This window comes from Equus quagga, unplaced genomic scaffold (genome assembly GCF_021613505.1).
Source record: "Equus quagga isolate Etosha38 unplaced genomic scaffold, UCLA_HA_Equagga_1.0 73442_RagTag, whole genome shotgun sequence".
In the NCBI taxonomy this organism is placed as follows: Eukaryota; Metazoa; Chordata; class Mammalia; order Perissodactyla; family Equidae; genus Equus; species Equus quagga.
The window spans coordinates 4,283,851-4,304,485 of NW_025802777.1; the positions used below are offsets into that span (position 1 = coordinate 4,283,851).

General features: G+C 40.0%; 1 protein-coding gene across 1 annotated transcript in view; it reads right to left on the bottom strand.

Moving 5' to 3' along the window:
• LOC124234320 (SH3 domain-binding glutamic acid-rich protein-like) overlaps positions 1-20,635 on the bottom strand; it is a 49,234-nt gene that overhangs the window by 12,805 nt on the left and 15,794 nt on the right. The window contains exons 3-5 of the mRNA XM_046651635.1: positions 20,201-20,281; positions 10,571-10,645; positions 9,827-9,919 (exon numbers count right to left, since the gene is read on the bottom strand). Of these exons, the coding sequence (XP_046507591.1) occupies positions 9,827-9,919; positions 10,571-10,645; positions 20,201-20,281 (249 nt within the window). The remainder of the gene's footprint in view (positions 1-9,826; positions 9,920-10,570; positions 10,646-20,200; positions 20,282-20,635) is intronic.

The following is a 20,635-nucleotide window of genomic DNA, read 5'->3' on the forward strand; positions in this document are numbered from 1 at the left end:
AAGGAGCAGAGAGCTTATTCCAAGAAATAATAGCTCAGAACTTCTCAAACCTGGGAAAGGAACTAGACATACAAATACATGAAGCTAATAGAACTCCTAATTACATCAATGCAAAAAGTTCTCCAAGGCATATAATATTAAAACTATCAAAATTCAATGACAAAGAAAAAATATTAAGAGTAGCAAGATGGAAGAAAATAAGCTACAAAGGAACCCCCATCAGGCTTTCAGCAGCTTTCCCAGCAGAAACCTTACAGGCTGGGAGAGAGTGGAATGGTATATTCAAAATACTGAAAGACAAAAACTACCAGCTGAAAATATTCTATCCAGCAAAATTACTCTTCAGATATGACAGAGAAATAAAAGCTTTCCCAAACAAACAAAAGCCAAGGAAATTGCCACTAGACCTGCCCTACAAGAAATGTTGAAGGGTGCCCTCCTACCCAAAACAAAAAAGCAAAGATTTACAGAGCTTTGAGCAAAGAGACAAAGAGACAGACAAAATCAGAAAATCACAGCTCTATATCAGAATAGGTTAGCAAACACTTAATTATAATGGAAAGGATAAAGGGAAGGAAAGCATCAAAAATAACTATAAACACTTCGATTTGGTCACAAACTCACAACACAAATAAGAATAATTTGTGACAACAAAAACATAGAGGAGGAAAAGGAAAAGGATGGAGCCTGCATAGGCTAACATGATAAGAGGCTACCAGAAAAAGGACTATCTTATCTATGAGATCTTTTATACAAACCTCATAGTAACCACAAAACAGAAAATCAGAACAGAGTCACAAATCATAAATAAAGAGAAAACTGAGAAAACCTCACAGAAATGGCAAACAGAAATACATGGAAAAAGAAACAACAGAAATATAGAACAACCAGAAAACAAGAGATAAAGCAGGGGTACTAAGCCCTCATATATGAAGAATCACTCTGAAGGTAAATGGATTGAACTCACCCATCAAAAGATACAGAATGGCTGGATGGATTAAAAAACAAGATCCAACAACATGTTGCCTCCAGGAAATACATCTCAGCTCTAAAGACAAACATAGGCTCAGAGTGAAGGGATGTAAGATAATACTCCAAGCAAAAGAAAGCAAGTGTAGCCATATTTACATCAGACAAAGCAGACTTCAAGATAAAAAAGATAATAAGAGACAAAGATGTGCACTATATAATGATAAAAGGGACATTCCACCAAGAAGACATAACACTTATTAATACAGATGCAACTAACACAGGAGCACCAAAGTATATGAGGCAACTATTAACAGACCTAAGGGAGAAACTGACACCAATACAATAATAGTAGGGGACCTAAACACCCCCCTTACAACACTGGATAGATCATCCAGACAGAAAGTTAACTAGGAAACAGTGACCTTAAATGAAACACTAGAGAAGATGGATTTAATAGATATATAGAGCATTCCATCCAAAAACAGCAGAATATACATGATTCACAAGTGCACATGGAACATTCTCAAAGATAGACCAAATGTTGGGAAACACAGCAAGCTTCAATAAACTTAAGAAGACTTAAATCATATCAAGCATCTTTTCCAACCACAATGCTATGAAACTAGAAATCAGCTACAAGAAAAAAGCTGGGAGAGTCACAAATATGTGGAGACTAAACAACACACTACTGAACAAACATCGGAACAATGAAGAAATCAAAAAAAGATACCTGGAGACAAATGAAAATGGGAACACAACATACCAACTCATGGGATGCAGCAAAAGAAGTACTAAGAGGGAAATTTATAGCAATACAGCAATATAGCAATACAGGTCTACCTCAACAAACACGAAAAATCTCAAAGTAATCTTAAACTACACCTAACAGAACTAGAAAAAGAAGAACAAAGCCCAAAGTCAGTAGAAGGAGGGAAGTAATAAAAATCAGAGGAGAAAAAAATGAAATAGAGACTGAAAAAACAATAGAAAGGATCAATGAAACTAAGAGCTGGTTCTTTGAGAAGATAAATAAAATTGACAAACCCTTAGCCAGACTCACTAAGAAAAAAAGAGCGAAGACTCAAATAAATAAAATTAAAAATGAAAGAGGAGAAATTATAACAGATACCACAGAAATGCAAAGGATTATAAGAGACTACTATGAAAAGCTATATGCCAACAAATTGGATAACCTAGAAGAATTGGATAAATTCTTAGAATCTTACAACCTCCCAAAAGTGAATCAAGAAGAAATAGAGAATTTGAAGAGACCAATCACAAGTAAGGAGACTGAAACAGTAATCAAAAACTTCCCAAAAAACAAAAGTCCAGGACCACACAGTTTCTCTGGTGAATTCTATTACACTTTTAAAGATTTAATACCTATCCTTCTCAAACTGTTCCAAGATATTGAGAGGACAGGACGCTTCCTAACTCATTCTATGAAGCCAACATTACCCTGATACCAAAACCAGACAAAGACAACACAAAAAAGGAAAACTATAGGCCGATATCACTGATGAACATAGACGCAAAAATTCCCAACAAAATACTAGTAAATAGAACACAACAATACATTAAAAGAATCTTACACCATGATCAAGTGGAATTTATTCCAGGGACACAGGGATAATTCAACATCCACAAATCAATCAGTGTGATACATCACAAAATGAGGAATAAAAATCACGTGATCATCTCAACAGATGTAGAGAAAGCATTTGACAAGATCCAACATCCATTTATGATAAAAAAAAAAACTCACAATAAAATAGGGATAGAAGGAAATTACCTCAACATAATAAAGGCCATATGTGACAAACCCACAGCTAGTATCATACTTAACAGTGAAAAGCTGAAAGCTATTCCTCTGACAACAGGAACAAGACAAGGGTGCCCACTCCTGCCACTCTTATTCAACATAGTACTGGAAGTTTTAGCCAGAGAAAGTAGGCAAGAAAAAGAAATAAAAGCATCCAAATTGGAAACAAAGAAGTAAAACTCACTGTTTGCAGATGACATGATTGCATATACAGAAAACCCTAAAGAATCCACCAGAAAACTATTAGAAATAACCAGCAACTACAGCAAAGCTGCAGAGTACAAAATCAACACAAAAATCAGTTGCATTTCTATACACTAAAAATGAACTAGTGGAAAGATAAGTTAAGAATACAATCCCATTGACAATCACAACAAAAAGAATAAAATACCAAGGAATAAATTTAACCACGGAGGTAAAAGACCCATACAATGAAAGCTATAAGACATTATTGAAAGAAATCGAAGAAGACATAAAGAAGTGAAAAGATATTCCATGAATAAGGATTGGCAGGACAAACATTGTTAAAATGTCCATACTACCTAAAGCAATCTACAGATTCAATGCAATCCTAGTCAGAATCCCAGTGACGTTCTTCACAGAAACAGAGCAAAGAGTCCAAAATTTATATGGAACAACAAAAGATCCTGAATAGCCAAAGCAATCCTGAGAAAAAAGAACAAAGCTGGAGGTATGGTAATCCCTGACTTCAAAATATACTACAAAGCTGTAGTAATCAAAACAGCATGGTACTAGCAGAAAAACAGACACACAGATCAATGGAACAGAATCAAAAGCCCAGAAATAAAATCACACACCTACGGACAGCTAATCTTCAACAAAGGAGCCAAGAACATACCATGGAGAAAGGAAAGTCTCTTCAATAAATAATGTTGGGAAAACTGGACAGCCACAAACAAAAGAATGAAAGTAGACCATTATCTTACACAATACCCAAAAATTAACTCAAAGTGGATTAAAGACTTGAATGTAGGACCTGAAACCATCAAACTCCTAAAGGAAAATGTAGGTAGTACACTCTTTGACATCAGTCTTAGCAGTATCTTTTTGAATACCTTGTCTACTCAAGAAAGAGAAACAAAAGAAAAAATAAACAAATAGGACTACATCAGACTAAAAAGCTCCTGCAAGGAAAGGAAATCATCAACAAAATGAAAAGACAACCCACCAACTCGGAGAAAATATTTGCAAATCATATACTTGACAAAGGGTTAATTTCCAAAATATATAAAGAACTCACACAACTCAACAACAACAAAAAATCAAACAACCCAATCAAAAAATGGGCGGAGGGTATGAACAGATATTTTTCCAAAGAAGATATACAGATGGCCAACAGGCACATGAAAAGATGTTCAACATCACTGATTACTAGGGAAATACAAACCAAAACTACAACGAGATAGCCCCTCACACCCGTCAGAATAGCTATAATTAACAAGACAAGAAATAACAAACGTTGGAGAGGATGTGGAGAAAAGGGAACCCTCATACACTGCTGGTGGGAATGCAAACTAGTGCAGCCACTAAAGAAAACAGGACGGAGATTTCTCAAAAAATTAAAAGTAGAAATGCCATATGATCCAGCTATCACACTACTGGATATTTATCCAAAGAACTTGAAATCAATGATCCAGAGATTTATGCATCCCTATATTCATTGCAGCATTGTTCACAATAGACATGCAAGCAACCCAAGTGCCCATCAATGGATGAATGCATAAAGAAGATGTGGTACATATACACAATGGAATACTACTCAGCCATGAAAAATACAAAATTGTGCCATTTGCAACAACATACATGGATGGAACTTGAGGGTATTATGCTAAGCAAAGTAAGCCAGACTGAGAAAGGCAAACACTGCATGATTTCACTCATATGTGGAAGATAAACAAACACGTGGATAAGGAGAACAGATTAATGGTTACCAGAGGGGAAGGGGTTGGGGGGAGGGTGAAAGGGGTAAAGGGGCACAAAGGCATGGTGACGGATAAAAACTAGACTATGGTGGTGAGCACAATGCGGTCTATACAGAAACTGATATGTAATAATGTACACCTGAAATTTACACAATGTTATAAACCAATATGACCTCAACAAAATAATTTTTTTAAAAAGTCATCTACACACAATGCTTAAATTGACTTTTACGGTTGGCAAACCATTATATTGGCAAAAGGTTTTTTTTTAAGATAATTATAATTACATGGTCAAGTAAGCCAAACTCTTGCAAGATCTTAAGACAGTGTCGGAACCATTGACTTGACGAAGCTACAACTGAAAATCATGTTACCTTGCTGTTCTTCTAAGAAAGTTAGTCAAGGGAAGCCTCCGAAGTGGGAAGTCTTAGAACCTTCACCAGCAGCTGTTTTTGTTGGGGACTTGGCCAGGAAGCAGGCTGCTGACGTGGCTCACGGCCAGGACTAAGGACAGGTGTCGGCCGTGGTGAGTGTGAGGCAGTGGGGAGTTAGGACAGGTGTCTGGTATGGAAGGAAGCCGAGGGCCAGCCCAGAGTGACCTGAGGAAGGCAGCTGGCCTCAGAATGGCTGGAGATCAGGGGCCAGAGCAGAGCTGTCTAGACGTTCAAGCACTACCAGGACCCAGGCCCAGACTCGCCAGCTCCTCGAGGACCTAAAGCAACGTCTGCCTCTTGAGAAAGCAACTCTCCTCAAGACGGATTTTGGAGGAAGCCAAGGGGGGTGGTTTACAGACGGTAAGCACGTAGTCGAGATCTGAAAAGATTCTGGAGAGGACCACTGAGTTGGCAAAAAATACACCTTAAAATAACTTTACCTCGATGAAAACCAACACAAGGATGAATAGGATGTGTTTCCAGCATTTCATAAAGTTCTCATGATGTCCCCAGTCTGCAGTTCCTTTCTTAGAGTGTGCCCAGAAGCTGAGGTGACCTCCTGCTTTCCTCCTTTACTCCTCAGGTACCATTCACAAGCCTCCTCTCTCCTCCTCAGCATCTCATCCCCCCTGGGTCATCAGAGAAGGGGACCATGAAGTCCCTTCTCTACAGGCGGTCTGAAGCAACAGGTAGGATCTTAGGCATGAATTAATGGTCTTTTCAGCATTCACCATCCTGCGTCCCGAGTGCTACCCCAAGCTGTCAGCAAGCAGGTGACGTACATCTTGACATCTTGTGCTTAAGAACCCTGGGGGCTTCGGGAGGCAGTCAGGGCAAGTCCATGTCATTAGAGGAGAGAACTCTGTCTCCATTCCTGATTTTTTTTAATCAAAATAATATTCTTAGATATATATTTCTCCCCGTTAAAATGGCATCGTGTGAGTGTTTACAAGTGTGTAGAGTGAACACGTGCAGTAGTTGAGATCAGATGAGCAAGCCCATGACTTAGACACTTAGCTGGTTTATCATGAGGTTTAACACTGCCAGCTGCTGGGGGCACTTGGTACCAGTGCACACTTGAAAATTGTTCTGAACACACAAATGAATGGCTCTTAACACACAATCGAAAGATTTAAAAAACACTGAATAAACACTGTATAAACACTGAATAAAGTAATAAAGTAAACACTGAATAAAGTCTGTAGTCTGCTCAACAGAGAGGCACCAGTGCCATATTCCTGGTTTTGATGCTGTACTGCAGCTAAGATGTCACCACTAGGGGAAGCCAGATGAAGGACACACAGGACTCTGAACTATGTCCCTGGAAGGCCATAATTATTTCAGAATAAAAGTTTAGAATATGTTTGTATTCCTTGTCATAAATAGTGTGGCTGAATACCAGGATACGAATTCATTTTTTTGTCCTCCCTACTACACAAAACTGGGGAGAGAGAGCAGAGCTACCATCCCTCCCCACACTCCAAGAAGACAGCTACATATTTGTGCCGGTTCTCCACCCCTAGGGAAGAAATTCTAGGCCTTGCTTTTCAAAACCCAGGGCTAACAGAGGCAACGAAGCTGGATGGTCCCTGGAAAAAGGGCTTGGAGCTTAGGGCTTGGAGTTGAGGAGATGGGAGCAGCCAGACTGAAGAGAGAACGGGCCCGAAGAAGCCAGGGACCACGGGGGCATTCAGGCAGCAGGGGCCCTCTGCACCGGGCAGCGGCTGTCTGCCGTCAGAGCCCTGGTCGCTGTGAGAGGCACAGCCACGTCCACCCAGGGCAGAGGATCTGACCCACGCGGAGGGACCAGTGCTTGATGGCTCCATCAGGCAGCAGAAAAGCCACGTCATGACATGCTCATGGCAAAGAACCAGAGCTCCCTCCCCTTCCAGTCCTCAGTGAAGACTCTGCGGGCACTCAAAGTCCCTAGGGAGGAGAGGGTCTGCGAAACACTGCTCACATTGCATTTCCCGCCAGCCAGGAGGTGGAGGCAGGAAGCAGACATAATGACGTCCACAGAAACAAAGGAAGCTGGCATGCCTTGCCCACGAGTCTTAGGAGCCAAATCTAGGCCCACTGAGACCACATTCTCCACACCCCTCTCGGCATGTGGGCTAAGGGGGGACGCTCAGGGGGCAGCGCTCTTTCCACACAGCGGGCTGGGAGGAGCAGAAAGCAAGGACCCAGAAGTCTCCTCAAGACCGCCTCCAACAGAGCCGGAGTTCTTGTCGTAAAGCTGTGGGTTTAGCTGAATTGTCAAATCTAGAAGAGCCTACTAGGATGTGTCTACTACTTTGAAAATCAGTGTTAAAAAGGTGAAACGCAGGGATCCAATTAGCCTTTCTGTTTACTCCAATTAAGCCCACCGAAGCCTGGGTGCCTGCGGGTAGAGAGGTGATGACAAGTGGCTGAGCCAGCAGTCCTATATCAACCTTTAAAAACAAACCCTAAAACTGTATCAGCAAACAGGTGGTCCTTCCAGCAAGGATTCTCAATATCAGATCGTCTTTGTCTCCTTTTTAAATTTCAGTCAATTTTCCTATATATTCAATCTCAACGCTAAGCATGTTATTATGCGATTTTCAACCTCGTTTACTGACAAATTGTGGCTTTTTTTCTTTTCCTTTTTCTTTTTTTGAGGAAGATTAGCCCTGAGCTAACATCTGTCACCAATCTTCCTCTTCTTGCTGAGGAAGACTGGTCCTGAGCTAACATCCGTTCCCATCTTCCTCTACTTTTTACATGTGGGACGCCTGCCACAGCATGGCTTGACACGCGGTGCGTAGGTCCACACTCAAGATCTGAACTGGCGAACCCCGGGCCACCAAAGTGGAACATAAACTTAACCACTACACCACCGGGCCAGCCCCTTTATTAATTTTTTAAGTGAATTAAAGTAAGTCAAAGAGCACGTATCCCTTGTCAAATGGGAAAAAGTCAGAATTCGCCTTTATGTAGAATAAATATTATTAAAGAGTTGAAAAGTGAGTTTGATAATTAATGTTAACAATATAGTCATCTAAAATAAAAATGTCTTTTACTTAGTCATTTATTCATCACAGCCCATGCAAAAATCACAAAAATGGTTTTCGTAAATTCCTATCAAGATGCACAGGATTATAATCTACTTTGGAAAGGGCTCATAATGTTAAAATATCGTAACAAGGAGAAGCCCAGGCTGGCTGGCTTATCACGTCATTGAACTAACCCGGCCCACCGGCTGAGAAGCTGGAGCAAACCTTGCCCTTGCTGTGGGAGGCAGGGTCTGGTTATAACACTGCTCCCTTCCTCTAAGTCTCATGGGTCTTACCTGTGTCTCTCCATCTTAAAAGAAGCAAATTGAATTTCAAAGTACAAATCAATAACACTGTAAAACTGCATTAGGCGATTCACGCAAAGTTTAAATTACAAAAACACAGATTTTTGTTTTAATTTCAAGATCATGAAACTGTCACTCTATTTAATTTAACATTTATTGTTTCTGAATTATACAGGCTGCTGTGAAGCCCCATCTAACTTCGAGGTCAAGATTGAAGATTTCATCTTTCTTCAAAACAATAAAAACTTCAGAGTCTTAAATTATCAACATTTTGAAATAGCAGTCTTCAAATAGGAGGGAATTTACTGCCCTGGCATCTCAGAAATTTAAATTCCCTAAGATAAAGACAAATTGATGCCCACTCCACACGCCTCATTTTCCCTAGCGTGGTTGTCACGCTCAGCACCCTTCCTAGTCACATTCCATCTACTCAGAATGAGGCTCCTGTCTGAAAAGCTGTCCGCACCTCTCCTGGAATCAATGAGTAGGTAAAAACACAAACCATCAGGGTTTGGTAGACAGTCTTTGCTACAGCTGGTCCAGTGCAGCAGCCCACTGGCACGCTCCTAAGAGGAGCCTCAGCCCCACGCCAGCAACCCCTCCGGTTCAGGTTCCCTCTGCACCGGAGTCTCCCCCTTACCTGGATTCCCAGCCACATTTTTAGAATTCCTTGATTAAGTGGCCCACCTGGTCCCCCATTATCTCAGCTTGGTGCTTCTAGAAACCACAGTGTCCTTCCCCTGACATACTCCCCCATCCTTTATCCTGTGGCTCTTTAATCGGAACCCCTTTAGAATTAGATGGCAGGCCTTGGATCAGCTGGGACCTGTGATTCCCCCAACTGGATTTTAATTTTGTGTCGGTTTTCCCTTCCAAGGGCCCCTTTCTATCCTCAGCTCCTGTTGGCTCCCCACAAAACACCCCACCCCCTTAGTTCTGTGTCCCCACTGGGTAGTGCTCGTGGTGTGTGTATGCTGGGAGTCCATCATCACCCATGATCAAGGAAGAAGGTCCTCGTTTTATAAAGAACTTGAACCTAAGCTAACCCTAACAACTCAGCTACAAATTCTTAAAGCCTTGTCTAGCCTGTCCCTCCGGGCCTGGGTTCAGGGTCCTTCCTCTGGCTTCCTTTTAGCCCTTTACGCACCTCAACCACAGCAGTTAACATGTTAAATGAAAATTGCCTGCTTCCTCCCTGGCTAAGCCCTCAGCTCATTCCTTTCATGCTCACTCTTATGTACCCAGAATGATTCCTGGCACCTGGTAGAAGTTCAATAAATGTTTGGTGAGCAGAATTGAATCCAGTGAAATGACAGTGAAAAAAGCAAACACTCACATTTTTCTCCTGGGATTCAGCAAGGTTGCCTGCATCTTCATTGTCCTCTTTTTGTGCCTCATTTTCTCCACTTTCTTCAGCCTTCTCTGTTCCCTGGTCATAAAGGAAACCCACAGCATCACTAACCTTAGATAAGCTTCCAAGAAAACACCAGACCACACGTACTGTGGTTTTCTTATTTAGATACACAGAATATAAATGGAGCAAACGTGGACCTCCTATTTATTAGATCATTATCCACTAGAGGATAGGATTGCTACCTCTCAAGATTGCTGATTCAATCTGTTGGTGTAAGTCAATAGATCTGACTCACATGCATGATGGAATAATAAACTCCCTAATCAGGAGTTTCAACTCACCCATTTAAGGCTTATGAACTCCAAAAGATTCAATATTTAGGTAGTGTTTGTTTTCTATTGCTTTCGGAGAGAGGCTTTATAATTTTAGAGTTTAAAAAAGATGGTTGGATGGATGGATGAATGATGGATGAATGATGAACGGATGATGGATGGATGATGGACGGATGATGGACGGATGGATGGATGATGGATGGATGAATGATGGGCGGATGATGGACGGATGGATGGATGGATGGATGATGGATGGATGAAAGATAGATAGATAGATAGATAGATAGAAACGGTAGACCAACAGGCAGACAAATAGATATAGAAAGATGAGAACCAAGTAGACATACTGAGAAACCTGGTCTGTGGGAAGATGGTTCGACATACCAACTCTTACCTCTGTGGTGCCCTGAGCCTCTCCCACTACGTCGCCATTGGGAAGGGAAGATGCTTCCTCGGGTGATTTTTTCACCTGCATCATATAAATTGAGAATGTTTGAGAATTTTCTTGAGAATAACAGCTTGAATGTCAACATCTTTGAACTATTCAAATTATGTTTGTCTTCATTCCTCATCTTAGCTTCACAGCAACACTGTAATCTAAGTAAGTAGGACACTCGCTACCACTCACAGGCTAGTGACAAGAACATAAAGGCAGCAAAGGTCACACAGCCAGTTAGGGGCAGGGCTAGGTCCACACCTCCTACTTTATGCTTTTTTTCCCTTACCCAGTGGTTCCAAGTCTTTTAAAATATTAGATTATTTTTCTCAACACACACACAAAAAATTGTAACTATGTGAGGTGATGTAACTAAACTTCTTGTGGCAATCATTTCACAGTATATACATATATCAAATCATTATGTTGTACCCTTTACACTAATACAATGCTAAATGTCAATTATATCTCAACAAAACTGGAAAAATAGGTTGTTTTTATTAAAAAGGCACTTCAGAATCGTGGGAACAAATTAACCCATATACGCACCCTCCAGTCCCATGCTCCTATGATAATCAACATTAAAAATCTGATACATACCTAACTCTATCCTAATACATTCATAGAGGCTATTTTGGGGGGGTTGGTTCTAATTTTTGTTCTATTTTTGTGTTTTTTTAAAACAGAAATGGGACCATACTATGAACAATTTGATTTTTTTAGCTTATTATATCATGGACATTTGTCCAGGTTAATTCGTATGGTTCTACCACATTCTTTTTAAAATTGCTTAATATTAAAAATATAATAATTTATTCAAATATTTCCCAGTTGATGGTTGTTCAGAAAGTTTACACGTTTATGCCTTTACAAACAACACTCTGCTAAACTTAATAAAATGGTGGGGGTTTTTTGGTTTGGGGGAGTTTTTTTGAGGAAGATTAGCCCTGAGCTAACATCTGCTACCAATCCTCCTCTTTTTGCTGAGGAAGACTGGCCCTGAGCTAACATCCGTGCCCATTTTCCTCTACTTTATATGTGGGATGCCTGCCACAGCCTGGCTTGACAAGCAGTGCCATGTCCACACCCGGATCCGAACCAGTGAACCCCGGGCCGCCGAGGCAGAACATGCGCACTTAACCGCTGCGCCACCGGGCCGGCCCCGGTGGGGTTTTTTAACTATATTTCTTTCCAAAAAAAGAAATCATGGCGATTCATATTCCCATAGTAATATGTGAATGTCCTCTTTTCCTTTATCATCATCGCAAATGATGATGATTGCTTTTTAATCTTTGTCAATCTGTTGGGGAGAAAATGTAATTTTCTTTTTGTTTTCATTTACATTTTCCTAATTACTGAAAAGGAAGAGCACGTTTTTCACGAGTTTTAGCCACTTACATTTCTTGTTCAGATAACTGCCTTCCTGTGTTTTGCCCATTTTTACTTAAGTTGTTTGTCTTTTATTATCAATTTTTTTATTAGTATAAATTTTTAGAGGTTCTCTATATATAGAAATATGAGCCCTTTGTCAGATTATAAATTTTTTCCAGTCTATCATTTTTTACAAATTTTTTTGTATTTCTTTTCAGTTTTTAGCCTTTTATACAAATAAATTTATCTAACTTGAATTCTCTGAAATGTAGTTCTATTATTTTACATTCGTTATTAACAGCTAGAGCTCTAATGCCTCTGGAACTTAATTTAGCATATAATGTAAAGTACATCTCTCTTCCCTTTCAAATAGATGGCAAATTATGCCTGAACTATTTATAAACCCTCATTTTCCAACTGAATTAAGATGTCATTTTTCTCATTTACTAAGTTCTATATATAATTGGATCTGTTAATACACTACTTTATACATCAATATATAAACATATTCGTGGATGTATTTATCAGTTCTCAAGCCAATATACTGCTTGTATCATCATCTCTTTTAACATGAATTTTAATATTCAGAAAGGCAACTTGCTACACAAAGTCTTCTTCAAAATTTTCTTGGCTCTTCTCAGACATTTATTATTCCAATAAATGTCAAGATCATTTTTTTCTAGTGTCAAAAATTTTTAAATAGACTTTTGATTGAAATAGCACTAAATCTATCTGTTTAGAAAATGTTCACTTCTTACTGTTAAATCATCCTATCCAGGAACATCATTGGTCTATGACTTTAGTATTTACTGGCATCCTTCAGAATAAAATTAAGTTAGGTTCTTCATAATATGAAGCCAAATATGTGTCTTGATAAATTTACTTGTAAACATTCCTAGATTTTTATCACTATTGTGAGTGAGATTTTTTTTACATTTTAACTTCCTACTTGTTATTGGTGATATAAATGAAAGTTACTAATTTTTGTATATTTTTCTTTTATCCAGAAATTTAATAAACTATCTTATTAATTCTAATGAATTTTATTGGGGTTTCTAGAGATTTCTAGGCATACAATTACATGATACAAAAATAAAGATAATTTTCAAATTTTTTTGTGCTCTTATAAATAACATATGGCTCAATCTTTGCTAAAATCTGATTTCACTGACAAATCCAATTCCAGCATAGCCAAGTAATCTTCTATTGAAATCACCCTCCAACAGAAAATGACTATAAACTCTGGACTAAATTTTTTTAAATAAAAATTAAAAAAAAGAAAAGGAAAAACAAGAGGAGAATAAACCAAAGCAAGAAGATTCAAGAGGGAGTTAACACTTAAAAGATGAGAATGATTTGCAAACCCACGTTCATAGCAGCATTATTCACAATAGCCCTGCCTCCCCACCCAGCTCACACTCACTGCTCTGCCCAGGGACAGGCGCCTCTGCTGACCGCTGACCGCTGCCTGGACTCAGGGCAGCATGGAGGTGGAGTGAGAGGGTTCCATTTGCCAGGCGGCTCCAAATCAATGCCCAGGGCCCCTTCTGCAGCGGAATGTGCCACCTGGGGGCGTGGAGGGCCCTTAAACCACTCCCACCTTCGGCAGGTGGCAGGGCCTTGGTTTCCTTCTTCAAACCAACGCCTTTGGTGTTCCAGCTTTCAGAGATTCTTCCATAGTGTCTGGTCCTCGCACAGCACCCTCTCTGGTTTTCCTGCGCAGTCGCAAGACCAGGGGCCAGAGGGGGAGGCTGCAGCAGCATCTTCACCTGAAGGCCCTCCGGTGTCTCCTTAATGACTAGTTCTCTCCGATCTGGTCTTTGTTCTTTCTAGAACTCCTATTACTCACATATTAGGTCTCCTGTATCTGATGTCCAGATTCTTGGCTTTCCCTCGTGATTTCTATTTCTCTGTGTTTTATTTTGTGTTTGATGTTTGTCCCCTGTGGATCTTCCTGACCCACAATGCGGGCCATGACAGTGTCCTTTCTCTCTCTTGCTCATCTTGCAGTTTTAAAGTAGGAAATTCCAGAATGTCTGTTTCCGCCCCAAATTCACGTCCTTTACGGTTCCCGTCAAATGTTTCTCCAAATCTCCCTCTGCTTCTTCCCTTTGTGCTCCCTCATTGGAAGGCACCAGAATCGTGTGTTCAGTGTGCTCTTCCTCCTCCAGGTTACAGGGAAACGCTGCCCTTATTGAAATATTTTTGCCTTCACTCAAAATTGCTTTCAACAGGAATTCACTAATCATATCAGAAAAGGAATATCAAAGCTTTTAATCACACGTCATTTGGGGCCCAAAGTTGTGTTACTCGGATGTATCATCTGTGCCTCATTCCTCAGACTCGGATGCATTCTACGGGCAGATCCATCCTCCACTGAAGACGCCGCCATGGCCTCAACAGAGGGATCTGAAGCCTCTTTTGAGCAACGTTGGTCTCGCTGTTGGGAATGTTAGAGTGTCGTGAGGCGGCCGCCACGGGGACAGGGCTCACCGGGACATTCAAACTCTGACCCTGAATAGTCAGTCACACCCCAAGAGCGTCCTGTAAATGCAAGGCTTTGACATTCTCACCACTGTACCTATGGCTACCAGTTAGGGGAAAATCTAATTACATGGATAACAGGATATTTCCCACTGGTATCTTAGTAATATTCCCCTGACTAAAATAATGTATAAAAGACACTGACTCTAGCGTTTCTTTGCCTGGTATTTGACGACAATGGTATAGGTCAGCAATCATAGCTTCAGTTATATCTTTACATGTTAACTTGGTCAAATCTTTGCTTCATTAATTTCAATCTAGCACATTCTAGGACAGCAGTTTTCAGTCAGAGATTCTCATTACCTCTCGTATCATTTTACTAATATACAGATATCTAGGATCTACTTCAGACATCCTGAATCTCATTTACTTGATTATTCTTGATATAGTCCTACCATATATGGTAAGAAGATGCTTGGCATTTGTGGTATATTGCATGGTACGTATGCTTAGTATATTCATGGCATATTATGGGTGATTATTATATCAAGATTTTTTCCCCTGTTCATCCATTTTATAGAAAAGATATAATGTTTGCTGTCTTCTTTAAAAATAGGCTTAGTGATTACATTTGTAGATATTTTGTCTAAAACTTTCTTGGATTGACTTTATTATTATCTTTTGCATGCCACGGAAACAACCAAATTTTCCTGTCAGGTGCATTATTCTGGGTATAATTCTCATCAATTCTTTCACCTTTGAAAATAATTGGTAAAAGATTAATCACAGTCACTTTAGGTCTTTTGTCACCCACAGATATTTTTCTTAGCTTGTTTTACTTTGACACTTTCCTGAAAACTTTTGCAACCAGCTACAGGCCAGAATGCTTCATCTTCCACATAGAAGGACCCAGAGCCCCAAAGAAAAGGATTATATGCCGGGTGCTTTTGGGTCTAGGCTTCTGATGGCATCACTTAAAGAACTTTGAGACTATACCAGTGGACTGAGCCAGGATTCCAGAACTCTAGTTGAGAAGTAGCTGGGTTCATCAGACTGCTAACCCCAGATCCAATGGAACAGGAATTAACTACATAGGACTGAATGAATCGATGAGGGGTAATTGTCATTTTTGTTTGGAATATTGTTGATGTTATTTTAATGTCCTATTTTCTGGATATAGAAAGAAGCCCTCTGTCTTTCCTCTTAAGCTTTTTATAAATCATGACCATGTAGTAGACTCTGCTTTTGTACGTTGAAATGAAACATTTGTAAATGATCTCTCTGCCGAACCCCTCCAGAGTTTGAAAATTCTTCTCAAATCTTTTTACATTCCATGGCAATATCATCATTTGCCTAGGTTCAATAAGAATCCATGTTTCTTGTTACCAGGGCATAACTGGAACTGGTTATGTAACCAAGGCCTTGCCTGGAGTGCGGTATTAAGAATGAGGCTCATTTACTCAGACACAACCAGACGCTTTTAAAGAACTAAGGTTGACATTATGGAGCCACCGCTTACTCACAAAGCCCTCTTGGGAAAACTGGCTCGATATTGCCTGCCTAAGACAAGAAAAATTGTCTAACACCAGTAATACTGCTCATGATGCTTAATACCATTTTATAAGCATACATTTCTATGTAATTGTCAAGAGTGTGTATTTTTAGCTTGAGCAAGATTAATTTCCTTGCTGACACGTCGCCACAATGTTGTTTACTAGAAAATGACACTGTGACAAATAATATCATTTCCATAAATCATCAAGTGTCTTCCCAAAGGATACTTGAAGGACTTTCTCCATGTACAGACGTGTAAATACCCATAAACCCAAGCAATGCTGACAACACGAAGGTTCTAGCACAGACTGTGCCGCTCATTAGTGCAGTATCTTTATGCAAATCGAGTAAACCCCTTGGGCTTCAAGTTCCTCCTCTGGGAAGAGAAGACTCTGGACTGGTAGGCCTCTTAGGTCTCTAGGCCATGTTTTATAATTCCACGGCCATCCTGTTCTTCCACTTAGTTAAAGAGTATGTCATGCAGTATGACAGCACCTAAGCACGAATCAGGACGCAAGCTAAAAACTGAGAGTACACATTTTTTTAATGAGATAAGATGACACACAGCAGAGGCTGAAAAAATAGATTTACACATATGAGTATGGATACATCGCAAAACATAACGCTGTTTGTTACAAAGCAAGTTGCAGAACATTCTAAAAAACAGGATACCAATTAGGCGTTAAAAATACAAAACAACACATGTATTGCTCGTGGAGGGAAGATAAAATAGGAATTTAACTAAATATCCCAGAAAGTAAAAAAAAAAGACAAAAACATGGAAAATGAGAGAGAAGAGATAAGAAAAGTGGAGAATTAGTCTAGGAGGCCCAACATTCAAATAAGAGAAATTCCAAAAAGGACAAAGAAAAGAAAACAGAAACTAATGAAAAATGAATGACCACAGAAATAGTACCCCCAACACTTTGCAGAACTGAAGGACATGACTTTCCAGATTAAAAGAGCCCAGCAAGTGCCCAGCACAAATAATGAAGAAAAGACCTACCCCAAGCACCTCATCATACAACTTCAAAACAAAAGATAGGATCCTAAAATCTCCCAGAAATGAGAAAACCAAAAACAGGCACAAACAAAGGATCAGGAGACAGATTGACATCAATTCTCTCAACAGCAACTCTGGAAGCCAGAAAGAACTCAGAGTAGCGCCTTCCTGGTTCCAAGGCGAAATAACATCCAACCTGGAATTCTGCACCCAAAAAAAACTGGAAAAGAAAGGTTCAATGTTCACGGTTAAGGCAGGGCCTACCGCTTTTTGTAATAATCCTTGTAGGACTATTCGACCTTTACAATAGTATGTACATATTAACTTAGTATTCAAAAAACTGTCTTTTCATAGATAAATGAAAGTACACATTGGGTTACAAAGATGCACTTAAGATAGACATTCCTCACACCACAGTCTCTCTTCATAGCACAAGAAAGTCAGAAACAAAATTTTAAAATAGAATCTGATGGTGCTAAAATCAAGGAGATTAAACATGCTCGTTGCTGGTTCAGGGAGGCTGGTCAGCCACGGTGCGGCAGGATAAATGTTATGATCTCACTGAAGAGCAATTTGGTGGCACATTTCAATCCCATAAAAATACTCATGCACTTTTATCTCACTAAAAACGCTACTGGGGATGCATCTTAAGGAAATATTCCAAAAGAAAATGCTATTTCGTGGCAACACTCACTGCAGAGTTATATACAATAAAAAAAACTGTCAGCAACAAATGTTCAAAAATACAGTAAAACTTATGACACGCCAATTTGATAGAATATTATACGAACTATTTCAGTGGCCCTTATGAGACTGTAACAGCATAAACAAGTTTATGATACAATAAGTAAAAATAAAAAATAAAGGAATGACAAGTCAATTAGGATACATCAATTTAAAGAGTATTAGACACAATTTTAAATGATCATTATGGAGACTACAGCCACACGAAAAAAAATCATAATGTTACAAGAAAAGGAATTAAAAAATAATAAAGAACATTGCCAAGGGAAGAAATGAAGAAAAGACGATTCCTGGGATTTGCCGTGAATTTTTCTACTCCCCCTCTCTCCATTCTGTTTATTGTGACCCTTGCTGGAGAGGGTAGCTCTAAGAAGCTGACCCATGAAAGATTAAAGGAAAACTCTCATTTCAAAGCTTTGCCAGATTATTGTTGACCAGGGATAGGAAAATCCCATTTGTTCTGAAAACCCCTGCTGAGTCTATAGTTGTAAAACTAGACTCCACCCTCCCACCATCCGCCGGTCTAGGGTCTGGGAAGAGGGGATTGAGAAGTAGTAGGAATGTGGGAGATGTCTACTGAGAGAGAACTTGGATTCAGAAGAGAGGGGAGAATTGTCTAGAGGGTGGGGAGGAGCAAGAAAGCTGGGAACTGGCAGCAAGGAGGGAGTGCAGGGGCTCTGCCCCATCTCCAGGGGCGGGGAATGAGTAAGCACTTTTAGGACGCCTGACACCTCCTCTTCTTGGGGAAATTCCCCGGAGATAACTGACTCTACATAAGCCTTGCTTCTCACCACCAGTTTTCCTTCGACCTCTCCCGCCTGGCTTCTGGCTCCACCCCTCCTCAGAAACTATTTGTCATGGCCACCAATGACCTCCACGTTGTCCAAGCCACGGGTCACTCTTTTATTCTCACCTGACGCAATCTCTCAACAGTGTTGGACACAACCAACCTCACCCTCTTCTGTGAAAAATACCTCTCTGAGGCAGCTTTCACACCACACGCTCCTGGTCCCCTCCTGCCTCAGAGACTCTCCATCTTAGCCTCCCCGGCCAGCCTCTCCTCATCCCCTATCCAGCTCTAAGCTTGGAGAACCCCCTAGCACGACCCTCTCTCATTGCGTAACCTCACCATACCCCACGACTTTGACTCCATCCACGTGCTCCTGGCTTCCACAAGTGCATTTTCAACCAGACCTCAATGAGATGCAGATCAGTCTGCAACTGCCTACCTCACTTCTTCACTTAGATGTCTTGTTCAAACTTAACACCCCCTGTATGTACGATCCTTCATGGAATGGACGTCTACACCCAATGGCTAGGAGTAACCATTCATTCCATCCCCACTCCCAGGTTCAGTCCATCAGCAAGTCTTATCAATTCTTCCTCCAAAATAGACCCTAAAATCCTCGGCTTCTGCATGGTTCTAGCCCCACTGCCCTAGTTCAAGTCACCGTCTCAACTACGTTACTTTCAGAGTTTGCAGCTCTGTAATCATTCAGCCCACAGCAGCCAAAATGAGGTGGTTTTTTTCCCCAACTCCCCCCAGTAGATAGCTGTATATTTTAGTTGTGAGTCCTTCTAGTTATGGCACGTGGGATGCCACCTCAGCATGGTCTGACAAGCGGTGCCATGTCCTCTCCCAGGATCTGAACCAGCAAAACTCTGGGCTGCCGCAGCAGAGTGCAAGAACTTAACCACTCGGCCACGGGGCTGGCCCCCAAAATGAGTTTTAAAGAAGGAAATAAGATCACGTCATTCCTCTGCTTAAAATCCTTACAATGTCCCCACTGCACCTAAGATAGAATCCGGAGCAGTGCTATGGCTATGCTGAAGCCATGAGACATTCAAAGTCATGATATTAGCTTTATTGGCATAATTCTCTATTTAATTAACATGATTATACATAAGCAAAGATGAAACAACACCAAAGGAAAAACCCTGGTGAAATTTATCTTGTTCTTATGTCTAGATCTTTCTTTTTCCCTCTTTATCAGACTAAAAAAGCAAAATTCAATTCATTTTAAATAGAAATAATTAATATAGGGGTATATATCATTATAAAATTAACTAACATAAGCTATACAAGAAGTCAAATCAAAACAAAACAATTTCATAAACACAACCTGAGAACTCATTTTTATAAATTTAATGAATCCACTTAGATTACTGAATGCAATGATATTTCTTAACTTAGATACTGGAAAATTTCCTATCACAAGGTGTAAACAGGGAAAAAATATGAAAAGCATAGTTTAGGAACATGTTTTAGTAAAAACCTTATATTTTTGCTATGTATAAGACTTCCTCAGAGTAAAGAGTGTATTAAAGCCATGTTAACTTAAATATGACCATTTATTAAACAGTCTTGGATGCTGACTTCTATCTTCACTTATTATGACCTGTATTGGGCCCAATGGCGTGTTCAGGCTTACCTTAGAGCCCGGAGGGGGAGCCAGACCAAGGAACGAATAAATAATATTCTCTTCTTTTGCAGAGAAGAAAGAGTCAAAATCCTGGAAGCAAAGAAAAAGAATGTTTGAACCCACTGCACAATTGTGAGCCAGTGTATTTACCCAAGCTGATCTTTTTTATTTACTAATTTTTATTTATTTACTTAAGTTAGGAGCTAACTCAAAAGGTGATCCCAGTTTGCTTTGTCAAAGATAACCAACTCCAAAATAAAAAATCTAACCGTGAAATTCACATTTTTACACACTTTCATTGTGCCTATTACAGTGCAGTGAGAATAAACATGCATGTGTGTGCGCATGCATGTGTGTGCATGCACACACACACACACAAACTCAGATATGCCCAGTAAAAGGCTTCTACAGATGTCTCACATCTTTAGCTGGTTTCCTTGTAAT